At 40.8% G+C, this 24,040-nt stretch overlaps 1 protein-coding gene across 1 annotated transcript; it reads right to left on the bottom strand.

The window, feature by feature from the left end:
* Window positions 1-819: 819 nt before the first annotated feature.
* Window positions 820-20,949, bottom strand: smad6a (SMAD family member 6a). Its single transcript, XM_053317952.1, has 4 exons — window positions 20,015-20,949; window positions 18,502-18,555; window positions 17,880-17,957; window positions 820-1,637 (listed from the first exon to the last, which is right to left on the bottom strand). The coding sequence occupies exons 1-4, from the start codon at window positions 20,754-20,756 to the stop codon at window positions 1,000-1,002; spliced, it is 1,512 nt and encodes a 503-aa protein (XP_053173927.1). The 5' UTR covers window positions 20,757-20,949; the 3' UTR covers window positions 820-999.
* Window positions 20,950-24,040: the final 3,091 nt, after the last annotated feature.

Below are 24,040 nucleotides of genomic sequence, written 5' to 3'. Positions count from 1 at the left end.
TTTCATGTGTAACTTCACCTAGCATTGACTGGGAGAGGGTCAAAGTCGTCGTTATTACGTGATTTATTATTATTATTATTATTATTATTATTATTGTTGTTGTTATATGTGGTTAGAAATTAGTAAGTGGACCTTTGAGCATCAATTATTTTGTTAAACAGCAAAAACTGTACATTGCATCACTTATGCATAAAGAATGCTTGAAAAGTGTTTCTAAATAAGCAAATATGGCTTATCAAAATATCTTAAAATCTACAGGACTAACAAACAGTCTTTGGAGCTTGTGGTGGATATTCAGCGTTAATTTAATCTTATCTGTCACCCACAAAAATGCCTTTTTTGGCAACACTAATAAATAAAAGTTAGTCCTCAGCATCCTCTTTATCTAACACTTAGCAGCATTTTTCTTCATATTTTTCATGGTTCATGGCAGTTCATGGTACACACAGAACACATTTCACTCATCTTTTAAACATTAGAAACAGCATCTATGTTGAAACAGAACTCTTTGTTTGCTCTGGAATAAAACAGCCAGGACAAGTGTTTGTCTTGCTATAACGTTGCTAAATATGTCATTCATCGATAAATGACATAGATAATGAGTCACTCAGGTAAAAGCACTTAAGACCACCACATAAACCTTCATTTAATACAAATACTTTATTGACAATGTGTGTATGGCATACTTTTTTGATGGAATTGCTAAATCATGAGAACATAGACCAGGTTCGTCTTATTTTTACAGTTTATATTTGCGAAATGACGCTGAGAAACTCTGCAATGCATATATAGAATCAAAAGTGCATATTCTTGTTCCTTTTTATTTTGTCTATATACACATTACACTATACATAAATAATTGCATTGTAAAAATGACTCAAGTATTTACATGTATAATATATTTTATATAATATATAAATTTTATATTAAATCTAGGTAGATTACAATTAGGATACTGAGTCAGGAAACCTCCTGTGTATCTGTGAGAGGGTTTGTGTGCTATCTGTGGTTGTTGAGGAGCACCTCCAGCCAGCATGGGCAGGAGGTGATGAACTGTCTGGAGTAGCAGGGGCCCCATCCTTTAGCAAAACTGATGCGAACACTGTGGGGGTCCCAGGGCCCCTCCTGGCTCTCAGGTTTCACGCCATGCTCCGCCATCCAGCTGGAGTGCTCATAGTCAAACACCTTAAGGGAAAAGCCCGGCATCACCCTTTTCACGCTCAGTCCTCGAGCACTGGGTGGGTCCAGAGTGGGCGAGTGGACAAACACTGGGTGCTGGCTGCGATTGTACACCCAAACTCCGTCCGGCTCACGGCTCAGCACGATGCCGAAGCCAATTTTACTGCGTATCTGTTGTACACTGCTGCTGTTGTTCCCTCCACCCATACGGCTGTGGTGGCCGTGAAGTCCTGATGTGCCGTGGCTGCCTGGGTCATCACGGCGACTGTGGTAGGCGTTGGCATGGAGCTGGCCGAGGCAGAGGCCCGTTCCCTGAGGTAGGTCATAGAAGATGCTGAGCGAGGGCTCGTAGGCTGGATAAAGGCGACCCACACGTGTGCGCTGTTCCCAGTAGGCAACGCTGCACCAGTGAGAGCGATGTCCACCAGAGGTTGAGGAACCAAGGGAGGTACCAGTGTCTGAGGGGAAGAAAAGAAGAAGAAGAAATGTTAATTCTTTATTGAATTCTTTTGTTTTTTTTACAACTATTTGTCTTTAATGGAGAAGAATGGTCTTGTGTTAATGGGGGGGAGAAGGGAGGATGGGAAAAGAAGTCTGTATGGAAACAGGAGCAAACGTGTATTCTTTTCTCTGCTCTCAGGAGGGGTGGGTTGCCACAACATTTGCTTCAACACAATGTGACACTCATTATTAACTTAATCAGTCAAAGCAGATAGTGTGCTATCATGTAAGGGGCAGCCATGTATGATCAGAGCCATCATTAATGGGCTACATCTAAATTCATTTTCATTATCAGACAGTTTCTTTGTCAAACACTAAGTATTTATTCTTACTGTTTGTTAAATGGAGCTAATATGGGTTGTTTTGTCTCTTGCGTTGCATATCCGGCTGCTGTCAGGCTCAGTGTGACCATCAGATCTGACTATGACTGAACACCATGTTATTGCTTTATGTTATATTTGATTAACTGTATCAAAATAAGTGATTAAATATAGTGGATGATGAAACAGTAACTAATCAAAATAATGTAAAACTAAGGGGTACCAACAGGAAATCAAAGGACAACATAGAACAAGTTATTCAGAGCAGATATTTATGCTGCAGTAGACTAAATTTAATTTAATTTGGACTTTTTTAATGGAAAATTGAATGGCAAATGTTTACAGTTTTGTTTCCCTAAACTAACAAAGTCATTGTTGCAGCAGTATTGATCCTATTCACTTGAGTATCGATACACAAAACAAGATTTACAAGATGACCCCTCGTTTCACACTGTGAACTCACACATGCATTCCTCAAAGCAATTAAACTTTTTAGTGCAACACGCAGGTCAGAGAAGTTTTAATTTTGTATTCAACTTTGCAAAGACAATTTCTCCCACTGCTCAATGTGCAAACTTCAATACAACCTTGTAGACAAAAACTTGTAGACAAAAACAACATAAAGTGTCTTAGTAAGGTATTGTGCCACTATGAAGTCTTTACTGGAACTGTACTGGAGGGGTGAACACCTTTCCTAAACATATTCCCTCTTTTAGTGTTTTGATGATGGTGGATGAGAGTGCTGTCTAAAGGCTGAAATGTGCTTCTACAGGCTGCACGTAGGCAAACATGTGCAAGGGTTGTTCTGAGATCTTTGTGGCTGTTTCTTTTATACTTGTTTTGTAAACTTTAACATTTGATTTTTTTCCTCTTTATTTTCCATCCACCTTCTAACAGGACAGGAGTCAAATCAAGCAGCTTGACACTTCATCTGCACGACATGTTATTGAGATTTAGGAGGCATGTGCATCGCCTCCTCTGTGACCCCTCGGTTAAAGCGTAACAGCCTCCTCTGTAGAGACGTTTCTTTGCAGAAGCATAATTCCAGGTTAGCAGGACCAAAAGATCTGTTTACTTTCAAGGCCACAGCAAATAATTCACATCATATTTATATTCTGTTTATATTATCAAACCAGTCAGTGACCCCTTGGCCTGTGCGGAAGTGTAATTTCTCATATTTCTCCATTTATTCAGACTTTTCCTTTAATTTGTCACCCGTCGTCTATATTTTGAAAAAGGGGTTAAAACTGTCAACACTGAACAGCCCACTTCCTCCACTGACATCCCTCACCATCGCTGCCCGAAACACACTCCTTCAGGTCCAGAGTTAAAGAGAAGGTGGAGGGCAACAGAGTGGGGAGTTGGAGGGGGGGCGATGAGGGGAAGCATTCAGCTCTCTGTCAACCTAGCGCAAGCCCATGAACCCTTGACCCCCCAGCCCTCATGCTATCAGCTCACATTAACTCCCACACAGAGTGATGCCATTATTTTGTTCCAGAGACTCTACTGACACAGAGGATTTAAAGACCCATGTGCCTGTGGCCCCATTCCTTTCATATTCCAGCGAGCACCCCCTCTTCATCCACCAGGGGCCAGAATGGCTGCCCTTCTCCCATTAACAAGCTGTGTTTGGGTGAAACCAGGATCGAGATTAGGCTAGGTGTGTTGTGTTTGCACAGCAGCCATTTTCATTTCGGGGGGGATGGGTAAAAAGGGGGTTGTACGGGTCGCTGGGAGGAGGAGGAGGAGGAGGAGATGTGTACGCAAATACAAGCACACACACACATTAGATGATGAGATAGGGCCTCACACATGCACACGTACACACACAAATTGGGCCTTCTGATGCAAACAGTATGACTATAACACACACTCACACACAAAATTGCACTCCTCATCTGAGGCCCACGTGTGTCATTAGTGAATTCCGGGCTGGCAACTCCTGCGGTCTGGAGTTTTTACAGCTCTCCAATAAGAGAGCAAGCTGCTCAGCTAGCAGGATCTCTCTCTCTCTTTCTTTCTCTCACACACACACATACACACAAGCAAACATGCACACACTTTTACAAGCCATGCTCTTCCCTGTAATAAGGCAACACAAACATGTCTGGGGAAACACAGGGAGACTTTATGAGCTCACGATCAAATTAATTCCCAAAGAAGACATAAAACAAACTGGGACTTTTTAGGGTTTTTTAGACGTAGTGCACTTTAATTTCTATCTCATAATGAAGGGTGCAGCACAAAATCTAGTATTAAATCCTCGCTTTTAAGTTTCTAATGCACTAAGTGTTCATATCACAGACAGAGAGCATCTACAGAAGTTAAATCTCCTGAATATGATCCTTCCAAAACGTTATCTTCATACCTTGAAGTGACTATTTCATAATGACCAGTGTGCTTGTTTGCTAATTTGCATATTTACTTGTTTATTAATTTACTATTTATGACTTTATGCTTTATTGTATCATTTTCAGTTTGATTTCAGTTACTGGGCACTAACTTTCTTCTCTGCTCACTTAATTGCTGTTTCTCTTTTGTGTTATCTTAAACATCTGAGGAATTTTATAACGGTATCTCTAAAAAGGGCTTGAAAACTGGAAAAAAAGAATGACAGCTATATTTCACATTAAGCAATAGGATCACAGTCTTACAGTGGAATTTTTTACTGAAGGTTAACTGATATTATGTTCAGAATAATATAAGTCACTACTTCCACTGTTGTTTGACATCCCGAGTGGTACAGCATGTCATGTTTAATGTTTCTGGCACAGTCTTTAGTGTCATCATGCTCCGTCTGGCTATCATCCAACTAAAAGTATAATGAGCTCGTGTGAGAACGAAAGACAGCAGACGGGGAGCGGGGGGGGGGGGGGGGGGGGGGGGGGAAGGAGCGGGTGGGCAACCAACTTCTTCAATGGAATTTTTTAAGATGGGTTCAAAATGGAGGTTATCAGTATGTTTATGTTCGAGCGGAGGAAGTCGAAAACCTCTGTGTGTGTGTGTGTGTTTGTGTGCGTGCCTGCATGTTCATCTGTATGTGAGGGCTGGCAGCAATTACAGCGTCCTGCAAGCATTTAAGCCAACCACCATTTAACAGCTCTGTTTACCAATTAGATAAGTAGCCTTTGTTATTTCATTTCAAAATCACTGTCTCTTAGTGCCAATCTCATTGAAACGCCTGGTGCACTTCATGGATGTTTTTCTCTAAAGCCTGAACAACAGTGGCGAGGTAAACTAAATATATACTTACTGCTTTTTACTGCAATAAAGTCACAATGATCCACAACTCCGGGCTAGTTTTGTTTTTGGACTGACACAAAGCAGTGGCAATCTAAGTTCAGAGGTCAGACAGTCAGTTTCCTGTCGGCACCCCACAGAGGTTTGAACCTGAGCTCTTTCTTTTACACCTCACGTTTTTTTTTTATTTCCTTGCAAACAAATAGATGTTAAAGGAATATTTTGGCAGAGAGAGCTAGATGAGAAGATTTATTCCACTCTCATGTCTGTACAATAAATATGAGGCTACAGCCAGTAGCTTAGCTTAGCTTAGCATAAAGACTTGGAACAAGGGGAATCAGCTAGCCTCTAGCTCTGTGCAAATGTACCAAAATTTGCATGAAGCTAAGTTATATCTTGTTAATTTAATCAATACAAAAAGCAAATTGGAGAAATGACAAGTTAAGGTCTTACGACGGGGAAATCAAATTATTTCTTGGTGGGACACAGTGACTTACTTGGCAGCCTAACAGTGACGACAAGACACCAGAATGTCAGCTACATCCTGTGGCGTCATATTTAACAGACAGGAAAAAGCCAATAAGCACAAATTTCCAAATTGTTGAACTATTCCTTTAAACTCTCTAGTTTCTCTTTCCCTAGTTGGAGGAATGGAGGCTCCCTCCTGCCAACCTTAACCTGCACTGTGAGGGAGAAAGCTGGGGGGAAAAAGGGGAAGTGGAGGAGTAAAAAAAAAAAAGACTGAGTGAAAGAGGGAGCGGGAAAATGAGAGGGAGAGAGAGAGAGAGAACCTGCCAAGCATAACCAGCATCCATGGAAAAAAATGAAGGGAGAGAAAGAGACTGTGAGAAAGAGAGGGAGGGAGGGAGACCCTTGTCTTTCATCCACTGCCAAGGATTAGATTCCCCTCCAGTTATTAGACTCTTCCACTGTGCTGAAAGAAGTGTGTGGGTTGGGGAGAGGGAGGAGGGGAGGTGTAGAGGGGGACAGAGGGACGAGAAGCGAGGATAGAATTCAGCTACTGACCATTGTCGGTCGCCTCTAAGGTGCTTTGTTTTGATTTGACTTCCTCAAATTTCCTCTTAAAGCTCTAAAAAAATAGGAATAAAATAAAGTAAGGGAAGAAAAGAAAACACCCCTCCCTGGCTGCAAATGGTAGGTTCTGTGTTGTTTGAGACAACTATCATTACAGGGCAACTTCAATCCAGCAAGCCACATTTAAGCTGGCGTCTCGACTATCTCTGCCATCAGAGGGCTGCGTTATCGCCAGACATGGGCTTTACAGTCGAACACAACGGGGGCTCTCGCTCACAAACACATACAAACACACACATTCTTGCACGCACACACGCACACACACACACACTCCTTCCTTCTCCTTTTTTTCCATTGTGAGGTGGAAGATCTTGTGATGTAGCCTACTGCAATGTAAAAGTAGGCATTTTTCTCTGCTTCTTGTTGTAGTAACACAAATGAATTCATTCTCTATCACCAATCCATTATTTCACACAAACACACACACACACACACACACACACACACACACGCCCACAGGAAAGTTTGCGTGTGTGTCTGTAAAATTCCTAGGAAGACGTGTTTGGAAGCTGTTTAGAAAGCTCCTCCAAGAGGAAGAGTGAAAGTAACCAGTTTCCTGCATTTCTGCTGCTACTTCAAAGTGCCAGACAACTAAAGCCAAGAAATGCTCATGTCTTATATCATCCAATGAGATATCAAGAAAGACATTAAAAAAAAACTTCTTAGAAAATTCCTGTTTAGGCTATCTTTTTCTATTTTTCGCTTCAGTTTCATGATTACAGTTGGAGAAATGTTTGTGAAGCCCTTAATGAAGGCTGATCGTGCAGAAATGTCAGAAATGCAAACTCTTCATCTGACATGTGATGCAGATTACATATTTACTTTTCATTGTTCAAAAACACTAACCCCCCCCCCCCCATTGGATTATCTGAAAAATGCAATGTCACAAAGCTGGAAAAAAACATATTTTTCACTGCCAGGTTCATAAATTCGATTGTATGCAAAACATCTCAAATATTGGAAACAAACAGAGAAAGGGAGAAATAAATCCAGCCCTCCAAACTGCGCTCCTCGGGGCAACTGTAGGCCTATTGTTCTTGGTTCAATTTCATTAACTCAGAATGAGGAAAACTTACTGAATGTTGTACAAGTTTCCTTGAAAAAGTGAAATATCAGTTTATACCCAATAACTAAACCTCATCTTGAAGATTGTACACTTTACGTCACATCACTGCAGTGATAATACGGCCTGGTTTCTTTCTGTTTCACAACAACCTCGCTATTGGAGATCGTGAACACATTTTTTTCTTAAATACAACAAGAACAACACAAGCTGCTCTGACTCATACAGCAGCCCTGCGTGTCCATTAAAATTGAAGCACTAAGGAAAAGCACTTGAACAATAAGAACGCACAGCAAGGATGCCCAATGTCAGTAAAATTTGACAGCTAGCTACCAACTCAGAAGGCTCAGTAATGACTCGCTGTATATTTAGCTGTTTTCAGGATTAATAAAGGTGGACCATTCTGTGTGGCGCTACCTAGAAGTTGTTAAATGTCCTCCTTATCAGATTTTCATATATGTCTATCAATATGTCTTTGTCTATATGCCTATGTATATCAATTCAACTATACTTTTCTCATCTTGTTTTTCATTGCTGTATCTCTACAATATTGAGTCTTTGTCCATCCTGAAGAGAGATCCCTCCGCTGTTGCTCTTCCTGAGGTTTCTTCCATTTTTTCCCCTAATAAAGGTTTTTTTTAAAATAAAAGTTTTTCCTTACTCGAATCAACAGTCTAATGATAGAGGATGTTGTTTTGCTGTGCAGATTGTAAAGCCTGCTGACAGGCAAATTTGTGATTTGTGATTAACTTGACCAAAAACGTGATCTGAATTCATCTACTAAACAGCACTGACAGGCTGATTGTACTGTGTGTTATTGTGAATGGTTTTGAACATTCAACCACTCCTGGTCTAATTGTTAGTATCTTGAAGCAGTTTTAGTTTCTGCAACTGTTTTGAGTGCCACGCAAACAACAGAGCTGGAAGATGATGAGACTGAAGCCTATCATACTTCCAATACATTAAGATGCAACAAAGTGTTATATTGTTCTGCTTAGGCTCAACCTCTAGGCTGATGTAGTAAAAGAAGATTGTGCGATCGCTGTGCATTCCTTCTCAACCTGATGTAATCATGTTCACGTTCAGTCACAATCAAAAACAAAGGAGGCAAAGTTTGTTCTGAAAATTTCTTGGCTAGATGAGGGGGAGCTAATCTGTGTAGCATTTTTGATAAGAAAAAAGAAAAGAATAGTCCTTTCTACAGTCTGCTCCTTGTTGTCTTCACTATCAACAAACACCACTATTAGCTCACATGTGGTGACTGTAAAGCCAGTGTAGCTCCTATACAATAGATGTGGTTACATTTTTGAGGAGGTGCACTTAGCTAGCAGTGTGTTTATCTACAGAGGCACCAGAGACACATCTATGTGACACAAGGTATCATATAGACAGAAATCAGACTTCATTTACTGCTACAAGAGGACAGATGACATATTTTGGCTTTAAGCATAACTAACCTTTAGTTTCTGTACCTTAAAGACAGATTATTTCAATCCGAATAGAGACAGAAAAGCAGAAAATAGAGACAGAGAAGCAGAGAGAGACGCAGAGGGGCAGAGCTCGCTGCAGTTGACAAGCCTCCCCTCCCAACACATTCCTGGACAGGCGCCCTCTTCCTCGACACTTCCTCCCCCCGCTCAGCCAGCCACAGAGGTCAAGTTGACAAGTCTCTCATTGAGCCTCACGTGATCTGACTATATGGCCTTCACTCCTCACAACATAATTACACACATTTATTGGTGGAATTGATCGATTTGTTCCACTATGAAAGAAGGATTTATGAAATTCCTACTAAAACTTAATTTGGCTGAATTTGAAAGTCCAGCAGGTTAAATGCAAAATCACTACACACAATGTACACGGACAGGAGGAAACACAATGACTGTGAGACCTGCACTGATTTCACAGATCTCCTTCAGAAAATAAATAGAGGGATCCTGTTTAAGAAAGCATGTGGAGGCCCTACAGCAAATTAACATTTAACAGATTTCTTTTGGCTGAAAGAAAAATGATGAGAAATAATGGCTATTAAGTTTGATGATATTGGATTGAAATTGTTACTGTTGTACTGAACTGTTGTAAAGTGCTACATTATAAATCAAATATATCACTGGGAATCACTATTGTGTCATTTACTAATGCTTATACAGGTGTCAACAGAAAACTTAAAGTGGAAACAGACAACATTATTATCCTGTTAGCTAACATGAAGAAAGACAAGTTTATTCAGGTAGCATACTCAATGCTACCAAAATGTATGCAGATATAAGTGGTGTGTCATCACATTTGCCTGTGCAATACTATAAATTAATCATATGGCATAAAGGATTATCCTCTTCCTCTTTTGGTTGCGCAGTGGTTGACACACTTCCATTTTGCCGTAAATCGAGCCTTCATTTTCCGGGGAGTTCGTACCCGGCGGCAGACAGAATTGCTAAGTGAAAACGAGTCTAACCGCAGACAGTGTCGTTATTCTATAGCCATTACACTGTGCAATCAACATTTACTTCATAATGATAAGTTAAAGCAAGAAAAGTTGTCTATATCTACTGTAACCGTACTCTTCAGTTAGATCACTTTTGAGCCACAGTAGCAGCAAGTCTAAAACATCAAACATAACGCAGTTTTTGAGTAAGAATTAAATTATGACCAAAAGCTGTGTGTGTGTGTGTGTGTGTGTATGAAAAAGTGTGCATGCGGGTTTACATATTTCAGTAAAAGTGAATATTGTATTATGTCTGCTTGTCAGTGTGGGTTTATTGAGCAATAAGTTTCCAGTACTGGGTTGACACACACACACATACACACACACACACACACACACACACACACACACACAATGCCCTCGCTAAAAACAGGGAGCTACAACTTCTGAGAACAAGGTGAATGTTGCTTCCCCCAAATAAACAAATAAAGTCTTAACTAACTCAGCTTTTGCACTCACAGAGCACGGCACAGGCGACAGCTTCCTACATTTCACAGAGTCAGAGCCTGTCGACATCTGCAAAGAATCTTTAGGTTCAGCAGCATGGCAGGATTCCATTAAAAGCCAAATTGCGAGTTGGCAAAAACTCTGAGGGAACAACGGAAAGCCACAGCCAGTCCTGTAATTTAAACCTTATTTTAAATTGTGATGGCCTGACAACATGGACCGAAGGAAAGAGAGAAAGAATAAGAGTTAGAAAGACAGAGGGCAAGAGAGAGAAGGAAGAAAGAGATCAAAAGAGGCTGCACAAACAATAAAAGGCAAAAGTAAAATGAACTGACAAAGAAGAGTAAAAGTGGATTAAAAGAAGAGAAGGGGGATACCAAAAGAAGGGAGAAAAGGTGATTAGAAGATTATTGGGTTATGACACAAAGAAGACAATCTGTTATCCTAAATACATGCACATCCAGTTTCACTAACAAGGTGTAAATGTCTGAAACACGCTTCTGCGTCTGCAAGTCTGAAAACACTTTTGGATCTGCCTGCAAACTGCAGACAGTGTTGATGGAAGTGAAATGAATCAGCGCTGCGTCTATGAAGCCAGAATGTACAAAGAGTCGAGATCAAACACAGAAATCCTTGAAAATAAATCTAATGAAGAAAATGTTTTAAAATAGGAAATAAATTATATGTGCTTTTGCTTCTTTCCTTTGGTTCAATGTTGGCCAAACCGCAGTGATACGGATATCCTTTCCTGCTCAACCAATCATCATTTGTTTGAAGTATGAAGACCTCAGATACCCTCGAGCACTTGGAGAATAAGTAAGTACTTCAGAGGTATGCATGCTGACTGTTTTCAAGCTACAATTTGCCCAGAAACTCAATCTGTGCATCTGTACACAGAGATGTTTACATGTTTCTTCACTGAAGGATGTTTCAGCATGAAAACCACAGAAGACTCCATCAGCTCTGAGTTTTAAGATTATTTGTACATTTAATTATCAAACACCGGAGAGAAAATATGTACCGGTTTTGAAGTTGATTGATGGGAAACCAATAAGACAATGAAATGAAAGAATGAGATTAGTTCAAACAAAAGCAAAGGAAAGAAATGTTACCTTATTTTGTTTAATTGGGCAACTCTGTCTCCTAGAAATACGTTTTGCTAGTAATGCTGGCTGAATTATTTCCGTTTTCTTTCAAAATATTGAGAAAATGTTGTTAAATAATGTATTTGGTAAGTTGCAAAAATGTTGATATTGAATGCATTTGTGAAATGTTCAGAGACATTTTTTCTCTCTTCACCAAAATATCCATTCTTGCAGTACAACATCCGCTGGTAGAAACTTCAGCATCATTAAACGTTTTACGGCACTGGCAGTACTTACAGTTCGGGAAAGATCATGGTCTTGGTTTAATATAGAAAAAAAGTCTGCAGTGACTTGAAGCATTGTGTTTATTATCATTTAAATTAAATCACGATCTTTCGCTAACCTTAACCAAAGCGCTATTGCTGCCAAAATCTAACCACACATGCAGGACTCTGGATGTGAGCGCCAGTCTCTGATGCCTGCATCTTGTACATACGCCATCCAGTCCGACCTCCTCCTTCTGACCTCAGAGTGATATATAAATATAGTGCTTAATTAATTCAAAAAAATGTTGCCTGTGAACATAATCCAGGCAGCGCTTACGTTTGCCAGTAAGACATAATTGGGAAAACAGTTTAGTAGTAAAAAACGTAATTTCTAGGAGACATGATTGAAATGGGAGACACTGTTTCATGATGTGGCTCTTGTCTTTAGCAATGTCGGCCTGTTGATTGGTCTGTGACTGAAATATTACAACAACTTTTTGGAGGATTGCCATAAAATTTGGTAAAGTCAGTCATGATCCAATTCCTACAAACCTCATGACATTCCCCATCAGCTGTACTTTGTGTTCAGTGCTACTAGCAAGACTACTAGCTATACCAAGATGGTGAATATGTTAAGCATTTCATCTGCTAAACTTCAGCATGTTAGCATTATCATTGTGATAAAGTTAGTATTTCGCTCAAAGCACTGCTGTGCCTGAACACAGGCTCACTGAGCTGCTGCCGCTTTCGTGGCTGTAGACTCTTATTTTGTTATGCATGAAAGAAAAATGGTTGACAAGTATGTATGAGCTTAAATTGTACATTCAACCTTGTTAAACCTCAACTTACAGTTAATCAAAATATATTAGCAAAGTAAACCCACATCCGCTATAGGTCATTAATTCTTAAAAGATAAACATGCTGAAAGTCTTAACAATATTCTGGCTGAAGAAAAAGAATATCGCTTCCTTCTCTATCCTTCAGGTTACATAGAGAAATATAGAGAGTTGCACTTGTTGGTGGTTATTTTGGAAAATCAGGAGTCTACCATTACTCTACTGTGGCTGTGATCAACATTTTGCCATTTAGGCTAAAATGTGAAAAAACTTCAAAAAAAAAAAAAACCCTCTAAACCGCTGTCAACATGAAAGTCTGCGAGCGAGTGCTGTGCGTCCTCACCCTGCTCGTATAAGTGAAAAAGAGCCATGATGGAAAATATTTGAGGAAATGGCAAATGGTTAATGGGCCAGCACTTGATGTTGAATTCCATAGTCTAATGTGTCTCAGTCAGGCATAAGAGCAAGTGTTGTACGCGCGCCAGCAAACAGCCTGGAGGTTCAGGTCACTGAGAGGACCCGTCCAGACTTAGACGGATAGATTCTCGCTGGACGCGGTAGAATGTGGGTGTTTACTTTTTGTCTTTGCACTATTTTTACATCTCGAGACTTTGGCGCACCAATGATATCTCAAAAATCAATTCTTACTTGGATCCTGCAAAAGGTACCTCATATAAAATTCATGCTCCTGTGAGACAAATCTTTACTTTTAGAGCCGCAGAGCCTCAGTAGATCATTTACAAAACCTTATGTCAACCTGGACTGACCTGGAACACTTTATGAACCAAGCTCACTAAAACAGCATGGTGCAGTCCCTCTCTTAAAACCGTCCTCCAAACTTCCAAGAATGTCGGCTCCGCTCTGTGTTTCTTAAGTATTAACGGCGATATGTTCAAACATGTATCAGATGTCACTCTCCAGAGTCAGACCCCCTTATGCCCCCTCCCACCTCTTTCACTCAGAGCCCCAACTCCCCCTCACCTTCCCAATTTCCCAACATTCCTGGGCCGTGCCCCATCAGTCAAAGGGCCAATTCATGGGGTTAATGCTGCAGCGAGTGCAGACAGGGCTTTGAGACAGGATGTTTGGCTGATACCTTGCTCTGCTTAAGCAAATAAGCCACCAAAATATGATTACTGAGGGCAGAGAGGGAGCAGTCTTCTTGTCTTACTTCAGTGCATCAAGACCATACTAATGTCCACTAAGTATCATTGCTTTACTTGTTTCCACATGTTGAAAAGCCAGAGACTGATGACAAGAAGGAAGACAACTGCTTGACAACTGTCGTGATGTTTCTCAATTTATTTGTCCCTTTAATCCATCAAAATCAAAAGGACACTACCTGTAAAAACTGCTGGTAAAAACAAGACTACATCTTCAGTCATGCTAGCAGCACCATGAGGCTGTAATGCTCATTACACACTCTGAAACAAAAACGGACACTTTGTTTTTCTTAGATCTTTACCACTAGTGGAGCAAAAATGTCAGATCTGGCCTGAGTTAGTGCCAAAGGAAAGCCCGTGGTGTAAATCAAAAGGTCATTTTATGACATTGCGTGTCACATTCGCTTCATATCCGAATCAACTTTGTAATCAACTTTATTACACATAGACCACAAATAAGAGCAGATGAGCTGGAACAAACCTTAATGACAGCCTTCCAGTATTAATTATGGGGATTTTTTGGCAATGTTATGTCTCCTAATCAAAGGAAGGAAGTATCAACAAGAAGATGCAATAAAATGGAAATAAAATTCAATATCTACACTGGCATAAATGATTCAGATAGAGGAGCTTAGTAATGTACCCAGTTAAATGTAGTTCAGTCTGATGATGATGATGATGATGGGCTGGTAATATGTTATACAATAATGGAATATCAACTATTGGATGTTAACATGGTTACGTTTACGTAGTGCTACAGTATACAACAAATGTATGCTAATGTTAGAATAGCAACATTAGCCTAATAATCAGACTGAATGTCAATTTTACTTCATCTCATCCATTCAGTCTGATATTGTGTTCATGTTCGCTGTTTTTTGTTTCGGAAGGCGGGTTTTATTCTTTCAGCAGCGAGTAATGTTTCAGTCCTGTCAGCGTCTTTTCACTTTTTAAGAGTTGTTCTTTAAAATATGTTTAGACTTACGACAAGCTGTGCGTCAGAGTCGATCTCATCCATGCTTGTCTCCATATATTGGTCTTAATTACTGTTGTTATTTTTCATGGATTTACCATGATAGCTATGTAGGAGGATGAAGTCCCCATTATTAAAGTTGCCTACTGGCAGGAACAGCCATCATTGAGCACATTGCCATATTTGAACAAATCTGAAATGAGGACAGTGATTCAGATCTGGAAGTAAAATATGAAAGCATTGTATGTTAGTTTTCATCTCAAAGTATCGCTAAGGCTGACAGGAATGAGCATTAGAGGTATCCTGCCATGAAATTAGATTTTTGTATAAGTGGATATTTTGACCTGTTTGTCAAAAGATTTCATTACAATTCATCCTGAGTTGGTGCTCTGAACCAATGCACCAGTCAATCCTCAGAGCCAACATAAAGCCATAAAAAAGATTTAAAAATCTGGCAAACGGCAACCACAGATATTGTCAAATTTAATTAGGAGATTTAGTCATTTGTGTATCAGTCACATGATGTGAATAATATACACTACAGGAGGATTTTAGCAGTGGAAAATAATGCTGCAATACAGGCCACATTAAATGCAATATACAACAGAGATCTAAGTGCTTGTTACGCACCAATCATGAAGGTAAGAAAGCAGAACTTTGTCTTTTCCTTCCAACAAATCGCGTGATTGGTGAGTGTGTTTATATGTGTGTTTTGTCCTGATAGAACCCCTATGTGAGTACTCTGAGACGATCTTATCACTGAGTCAGACAGAAATTCCTCCCTGTCTCTCCCTGTCACACACACGTACATGCACACATGCACACACACGCTCACACACACGCACACGCACACACACACACACACACACACACACACACTCACACACACACACACACACACACACACACACACTCACAAACAATAAGCAGTTGAATGACACGTTTTGTTGGAGTCACAGAGGGATGGTATAACTTGATATAAGCCTACCAAACACCCAGTAGACATTTCCTTTTTCAAAGCGAGGGCTGTTTGCTGTGGTTTAAAGGGAACGTTAACTGATCGAATGATAAAAGAGACCAGGGTAAAGGTATGTATGGACCACGCCCTGCTCCTGCTGCTGCTTTTTCTTTAAAGCTAGCTGGTTTAAAAGGAATAATAAAAAAGATGCTAAAGTGCCAGAGCACATGTTCAATGCTTGTTTTTGTTCTAAAGAAAACATCACAGGCTTTAGATGATATTCCAGAGGATCACCTGCACAAAAAAAGACTCATTTACTCTTGAAAGATCTAACCAACATCAAGGGCTTTTTAAGCTACACTTCTTTGATACATGCTTCATGTTCAGCTTATTTCCTGCTATTATACCAGCTGTAGCTCAAAAGCAGCATCTTCTAACCTGTCAGAGCTCATGACAAAAACTGCATGCAGATTTCTTCATTACTTCTGTTTAGCCAAGTCTTGCTCTTGCTCATGCTCTTGGCCCGAGCCTCGGCTCTCGGCTCCAGTGCTCTGGTGTGGGGGGCAGGGGATCAGAGACCACACACACACGCAGACTCACACAAACACTCCACACACCACGTCTTCTTGTAAGAAAACTGATCTATTTCTACTTATTTCACCAGGCAGACAATAGGAGGGACCTCCCCTGGCTACTCAGCTCAGTCTAAAAACTTGACTGTTCACTCACTTGCGACCTTGACTCAACAGAAGTTTGGATTATTTTCAAGCTTCCTTTCCAAAAATGCCTCTTTGTGTCCTTGTTTTGTCAGTGAAATTAACTTAGAAACAGATTTGGCAGATTTGTTTCCATTTGAAAAGAGAGAAACCATCATTATTTGTATTGAAAATGCATTTTTAACTCTTGAGTCACATAATCAAAAGATACTCAAAAGATTCGATTCTACAATAACAAACTAACACATGATGGACATTTTATAAGCTGATTCCAGCAATTTTAGACTCAGTGTGTTTAAATTTGACTAACTTTACCTTCATAAAAATAATTAAAAGTGTCAGCATTTCTCGCCCACAATTTTATTCCTGGCAGTTTTAAGCTTTCAAATCACTGTCTGGACATTGATGTTGGTATATAAAATGTCCAAAAACTATACTTGACCAGTTAACTGAATATGGTAAAGTAGTTAATGCATCTTTGTTATTTTGATTCCTGCTCAAACTCTTTATAGAGTGGTGAGGCTTCTTGACTACAGAAATGCTTCTAAACTAACCAAACATACACAACAACTTGAAAACTTTGTAAATTACCAAATATTTGATCATATGTGATCCAATCTGACAGTCACACACACAATTAAGCATCGTTGGGCTCCTCAGACAGGTCTGCAGTGTCGTGACTACACTTCGCAGACTTCATAGGTGCCCATTCACCTTTCAACACTGTCCACAAGTGAGTCCGGGGAGGCTTGATTGAGTGGGTTTGTGGGTTTCTTCTAACGCTACAAGCACCTCTCCACCCGACCCCAGCACGTAAACAAATAAAGCTCCAGTTTCATCATCTAGAGGGGGCTGTTTCCTGTCCAAGTGCACCCCTCAGCCCTCCCTTTCCACATATACACACACGCACACAAAACTCTACACCTCAGCCTCATAAGAGCCGCTCCGCTCCCCCGCCCCCGAAATGCCAGCCTCTTTCCACTGCTCAATTGCCGAGAGGAATGGAGGGATTTGAGGGAAGAAAGAGGGAAAGGGGGGGATGGGTGGTTCCAGAGGCAAAGGGGATTGGGAGTATGCGCGGGGATCTTATTGCAGCTTCGTCCCAGTGAAATATTTTGCTGTGGAGAAAGCGTACAGAGGGAGAAAGAGAGACAGAAAGGCTACACTGCTGCGGCATCTAGATAGTGAGAGACCCCAGACCCCCACCGAGCCCCCCATGCCTCTCGGACAATAGAAGCTTTATGCTGCAGAGTTTTTGGTTGTCTTAACAGCCTTTGAAAATAGGAAGGAAAGCACAACATAATAACTCCAGTAAATGCAATTTACCCGTTTATGTTAACATTCATGGAGAGGATGTAAGTGTGTGTTTACATGCAAGAGTGTGCCAGACTGTAAATGCACGCACACACATAGATCTCATGCAACCAAAAACTTTTTCTTGTTGGAAAAGTTTTCTACTCTGGAATACAAATCACGCCCATCTGAAGCAAACATCTGCCCAGACTCGATGTTTTTGTGCTTCTGCTATGATAAATAATGCAGAGTTACTCACCTGTGTAGTCTCTTGGCGTAATGTGAGGCGGGTTGGAGAAGACGGGCAGCACAGTTTCAGTGTTAGACAGAGTAGAGTCTGGTAAATGTGGGGAGAAAAAAATGACAAAGGTACAGTAGAGTGAGAACTAGATGAGAGCTGTAGAACAAGTAGATGATGAATCAAAGTTTGATAATCAAATCATTAACTTATCAAACTAAATGCCAAACATGTTCTGGTTTTCTGTTCTGCTCTACTTTACATTATTACATGTTTAATATACCTAAATGTTGAACTGCTGGTAGGAAAACATCTGAAAACATCCCCTTCGGCTCTGGATACATCTGATTTGCCACTACTTGCTTAATTGAAAGACTAATTATCAGATGTATCTGTTATGGAAATGATTATTAGTTGCAGCCGTAATCCAGAACCTAGAACAGACAGCTTGTATGCAAAAACAGAGGCTCCGTATTATCAAGTCCAGGTGTCATCAAAGGGGAGATGATCACAGGTAAATCCTGACAACCAGAGTCACTTCCAACACAAGCAGTAATCTGTGTTTTCAATCTAAAAATATGGCAATGACGACACCCTCTGTGTCACTCACTGGTTTGTAATGAGGCCATTTTTCCAAACTCACCCAGTGGCTTGTGTTCATCTGAACGAGACACAGAGTATGGGGGAGGAGGTGATTCTGGAAAATACAACAAAAAAATTGAATTAAATTAAAGGCTGTATGATTGTAATCCTAAATCATCAAACTGAACTGATTCACATGGTGTTGTTTTGCTTCATGAAATGATTACATTTTTACATCAAAGTCTGCCAGCTGTCGACATTAGTTTGTGAAGCTTACAGATGTATCACTGCAAACATAAACTAATATGTACAACATATTCTGAAACTCAAAGTATTTCATCTCACTGTGGCTTTATTTAATTTGAGAACTGTATTTGATTCCCTGAGTTTTTGCTTGATCTTTTTATCCTGTGCTTGTCCTGCATCATTAGACAGTTTCATTCGTACACACACACACACACACACACACACACACACACACACACACACACACACAGGAGGACTTCTGTGCAAAGCAGCTCTGTAAATAAGCTCAGTAATGCTGCTGCTGCAGGGATAGTCCCTTCAGTGCAGAGTGGACATGGGTTTGTGGCTGCGGCCCCTTTAAGAGCAGAGCCAGTAATTGCCGGAGTCCTCAGTCAGTCAGATACCCAGCGAGTCAGTCTGGCGCCAGCACTATGCAAACTGTATATTATCGGCACTCCTTCACCTAAATAACAAGAGGAGGACCTCCTTGTCAGAGAAAAAAGAGCCTAAGTGCAACTTGAGAGCGACCTTCAATTGGATGATGTGGGAAGCAAAGTTTTGCGCAGATTTAAATAAGTGTGTAATGTGTTAGGAATGTTGAGAGGATATCAAAGTAATGGTGGACCAAAGTCAGAGCTGAGTTATGAAAATAAAACTGTAGGACAAACAATAAAAACACTACAGGAGTATGTTTGAATGTAGCTCAGTAATATTTGTACTCAGGGGTGTTTCTGCATTTTGAGCTTCAATATGATTATAACCACTTAACACGCGTGTAAAATATGCTGGATGACTTCATCAGAAACTATTGAATCAAGAAGAATAACTGAATAACCGTGACTGTGACGTTGTTCGACACATGAATCAACATATGTCTTGAGCTGCAGGCCTCAGATAAACTTGTAAACTCTCTGGTTTGTTGTAAATTCCCATTAATTTCACGCTATCCTGTATGGGCCATTAATCTTTAGATTGCATAAAGCCCACTCAAATTCATGACGCATTTAACTGCTATGAGATTTAGTTAAGTCTCATGGCACTCAACGTGGCTTTGGTACGCAGTGGTTCTCTGAGTGGGGTCCCAAAAGCTTCTTGAAGGGGTCCAAGGGGCCCTCAGAAGACTTGTGATGGCTTGTTTTGAGTGATGCTAAATGTGGTGTAAGGTGACAGAGCAGCATGAAGATATTTACCCTGAATAATCTCCTCTCATCTTCCTTATTACCCATAGCCTACTACTAATCAGCTGCAATTTGAAAGGTCTTTTCGAAGCGTAAAGGTCCCCTGAGGATCAGATTTAGCCCCCCACCCCCCGCCTGTAGTGTCCTTACCTGGCCCACACAAGCGGCTGTAGTGATAGGGGTTGCAGCACACTTTTGCGCTGTCCACTGCGCTGAAGCTCTGGCAGTGGCACAGCGCTTTGAGCCGGGCTGAAAGTGGCAGGTCGCTCCAGCGGTACAGTCTGCACAGGAGATACTGAGGAGAGATGTGATGAGCATCGAGCCGCAGCTCAGTGCTCGGCACCATGACGCACTCGCTCGGTATCCCTCCTTTGGTCTCTACAGCCTTCACCAAAGCGTCCAGACATCTCTCTTTGAGTCTTTTCAGAAAAGCATGAGCGGTGCTCGCAAGTTCCTCCTCCAGCGCCGCGTGCCTTGGTGAGCCCTGACAAGGCCCCCCTGCGTCTTTTCTTGGGGCCCAATATGGGCCCCGAGGTCTGAGATCCCACTGCCCAAACAAACAACATGTCACCGTCCTACTGTCGCCCTCCTGTCCCCGCCGGGAGCCTCTGTGCTCCAGGACGCACATGGCACCCCGGTCATCGTCAGGTTGCTCCTCTTCCTCCCTCTCCGCACTCTCCGTCAGCTCTCCAGCCTCCACTGTGAGTCCTGCAGCTGGGTCAGCGTGTGTCACCGACCGCTGCTCATGTCTGTGGAGCTTTCCTGAGTTTCTGCTGCACGGACCGTTCCGTCCTCCCTCACCTCGTCTGTTTCCATCCCGCCCGTCGCTCTCAGTGACCAGACGGCTTCTCCAGAGTCGCCGTACAAGACCTGAGCGTTTCGACTTGAACATACGACAACCTAGACAGTTTTGGATGTGTCGTGTCGGTCCCGTCCGGGTCTCGGGAGATGCCACATCGATTTAGACTCGTCGCGCAAGACCTGGGGATTGTGCACGGTGCGCACAACATGCGCAGCCGGTGGTCACCGTTTTATGGCTATCCCACAGCATTAGAAAACAATATTTACGCATGTGTTGCGTTAAACATCACTAAACGTCTGGAGAAGGAGAAGGCTACACACAGTCACTGTTTAGTGACCGGCTGTCGCCAACTCAATTAAGCCACAACTTTTGCCAGCTCTCTCACAAAACCTTCAAGTCCCCAACACTGTGGAGATCCCGCACACAATCCCCAAACCATAGTTAGACCACTCATGCAGCAGTATCAGTTTACATTAACCAAACAGCAACATGCGCATCAGGACGCATACATCCAAGAGTTATCCAGAGTTTCTCCTTCAGCTTTGGGCGCCCCACGGTCATTAAAACCTTTTCCCTCACCCCAGAATAAATCCTCACTAGACTGAAATCCCGGTGTTTTCCTTCGCTGTCGTGGAAGTTGTAATCCCGCTGCAGAGTCCCGGGATAAAGCCGGGATGGTCGGGGACTCCGGTGCCAAACTCCAGTACGAGAAGTTGTTTTAAAGAGAGCTGGAATTACTCCACTCTCCACTCCCCTGCAAGTCCTTCTCGGGCGCACACACGCAAAACACACACACAGGCACACGCACACACGCTCCCGCACACACACACACACACACACACACACACACACACACACACACACACACACACACACTCACCGCAGTCAAGCCTGCCAAAATAAAACCAGTCTCTTTCGGCTTTTACTTTCAAAATAAACGTTTTAACGGTGGACGCTGTAAAAACGGAATAAAACTTTTAAGATGAAAAAACAGCAGAAGTGCAGAATTCATCTATAGGTAAAATGTAACCTAAAGAAACTTTGGCAGGACGTTTAAGGTCTCTTATTATGAAATAAATACATTTGCTAATGATTCATTTTCCAGGTTGTATTTTTTTGTACTGAGAGAGAATAACTGATTTATTGTAATAGACATGATGAATACTGCAACAAAGTATAATAAGAATAATTTGATACTCATGATAAGAAAAGAAACACTTTCATTGAATAAACAGCTTTAATTACACTAAATAGTAATTATTTCTTGATCGGCCTATTAGTGTTATTTGGTGAGTTATTTGCTTGGTCAAATGTACATTTCCATGTTGTGACCTGCTGTTCATTGAATAACGGATTAACTATAAAGGTAACACTGTTAAATTGTCAATAATTTGAAGGCTACCAAATGTCATATAGGCTAATTGATAAGCTAAGCAAAGTAATGTATAAGATAATTTGTAAGCTACGAAATGATGTTTAGGCTAATTTGAGTTATGAGTTAAAAGTCAGCATTTATTTTTCACATGTGGCATTAATCCTCTTCCATAGTCCTGAGCCAATCTACAGATTTAGGACTACAGGCTGCTACCTTACCTGCACTGTACTGACATGTTTACATCATTTAATGCCCATGTCTTAGACAAAACTGTTGACTGGTTATCCTTTTTATATTTGATATTATTTTATATTCATATTGCCATAATGAATCCTAGCTCTGCTGATAAAAGAAGAAGCTTGATTGATTGATGGATGTCATGATATTATTTGTTGAAATTGGTTGTTTTAAGCCTCCATAAGCACACCCCATATATTGTTTTACAGTAAGAAAACATGATTAGATTTAAGAATACAACTGCTGCCAATGTTCATGTTTGTCTGAGTAAAAGTAGGCTTTTATTTTGAAGCTCACAAACTTCACCTTTCTTTTCCTGTTCTGTTTATATTGACTCTCTCTCTCTCTCTCTCTCTCTCTCTCTCTCTCTCTCTCTCTCTCTCTCTCTCTCTCTCTCTCTCTCTCTCTCTCTCTCTCTCTCTCTCTCTCTCTCTCTCTCTCTCTCGGGGCCCCCAGAGGAAAGCTCTGGAGCCATTGGTTGATTCCCGCCATCATGTGCCAGTCTAGACACTCCGGCGGCTGGAATACATCCATGGCAGGGAGCCGCACTGATTGTTGCGCAAACACGGTTTCAAGTTTCTTAACTCTTAAAGACGCAACATCCTGCTCTGCTCTGCTGGAAGTGGAAATGTTCTGCAGTGTGGAGATCACACAGAAAATCACACTGGTCATAAATAGACACTTGAAAAATAACAGATACATTAACAATAATTAATAATACATGCTTATTGGGCACAGAAAAATTAAAAAAAATACAAATTATAAAAAATATGTCAATTCCCATAATAATAACAGTCTAATACATATATGTACATTAAATATGATAGGATTAAAGATGAAGGATTTTAGGATTAAAAAGAAAAGATGATTAGTTTAGATTTAGATTACTGCATTGCCATCATAATACTAAAATTCACAGTTAAAACGGAGTTAATACAGCACTTTGTATATTAACCCCGTTAGTAAATCTGTGTGAGAGTGATTATTTATTTAATTTTCACCTTGTCTTGTAGTCTGATTCGACTCCTGAACTCTTACATATGAATTTAATTGACAGGGCACCAAATTGGTTTATGTTCTACTAGTTTATATTTGGTCTATCCATTTTTTTCTTATCTTCAAGCTGTTGAAAACTTCATTACACTTTTTTATATTCTGCTAAGAAGACACATTTCAAATCCTGCCTGCATGCCACTTTCAATTAATAATATGCTGAATAACATTTAGTCATGAGACCTTTTCACTAAACACCATAAATGTTTTTAAACAAGCAAACAGGCTTGTCAAGATCTTATGCTTGTTTGTTTATCTTTTTTTGCTACAACATAAAACAAGTTTTATGACAGATGAATGCATCAATAACAAGAGATTTAAAACTTTTATATTCATTCAAATCAATGTTTAGATTTTTTTTAATTTTAACACATTTTACATTAAATGCATCTACAGTATAGTTACATTATTTCAAAATATTGATGAGATAAATACTAACCTTCTGTTATCACATAATAGTATATATATTTTTATTTTTCAGGTACAGCTGTGCCACTCATTGCTGGATGCAGACAGTGCCAGATAGAGGTTGAGATACAAACTGCCAAAATAGTGAGTGTACACAGTTGAGTAGCTGGACCGATTGGATGAGGGTAGACGGGGGGGTAAACAGGGGGTTAGGGTATCCCCTAGTGGCATCATTCCAGTCCTCCCACTGCCCGTCTCTGTGCCAACGTGATCTCCTGCTGTCCACCGCTGCTCAATACCA

The sequence above is a fragment of the Scomber japonicus genome, chromosome 1 (genome assembly GCF_027409825.1).
Source record: "Scomber japonicus isolate fScoJap1 chromosome 1, fScoJap1.pri, whole genome shotgun sequence".
NCBI classification, from domain to species: Eukaryota; Metazoa; Chordata; class Actinopteri; order Scombriformes; family Scombridae; genus Scomber; species Scomber japonicus.
The sequence above is the reverse complement of the archived record's forward strand: the minus strand, read 5'-3'. Positions and strand labels throughout refer to the sequence as shown.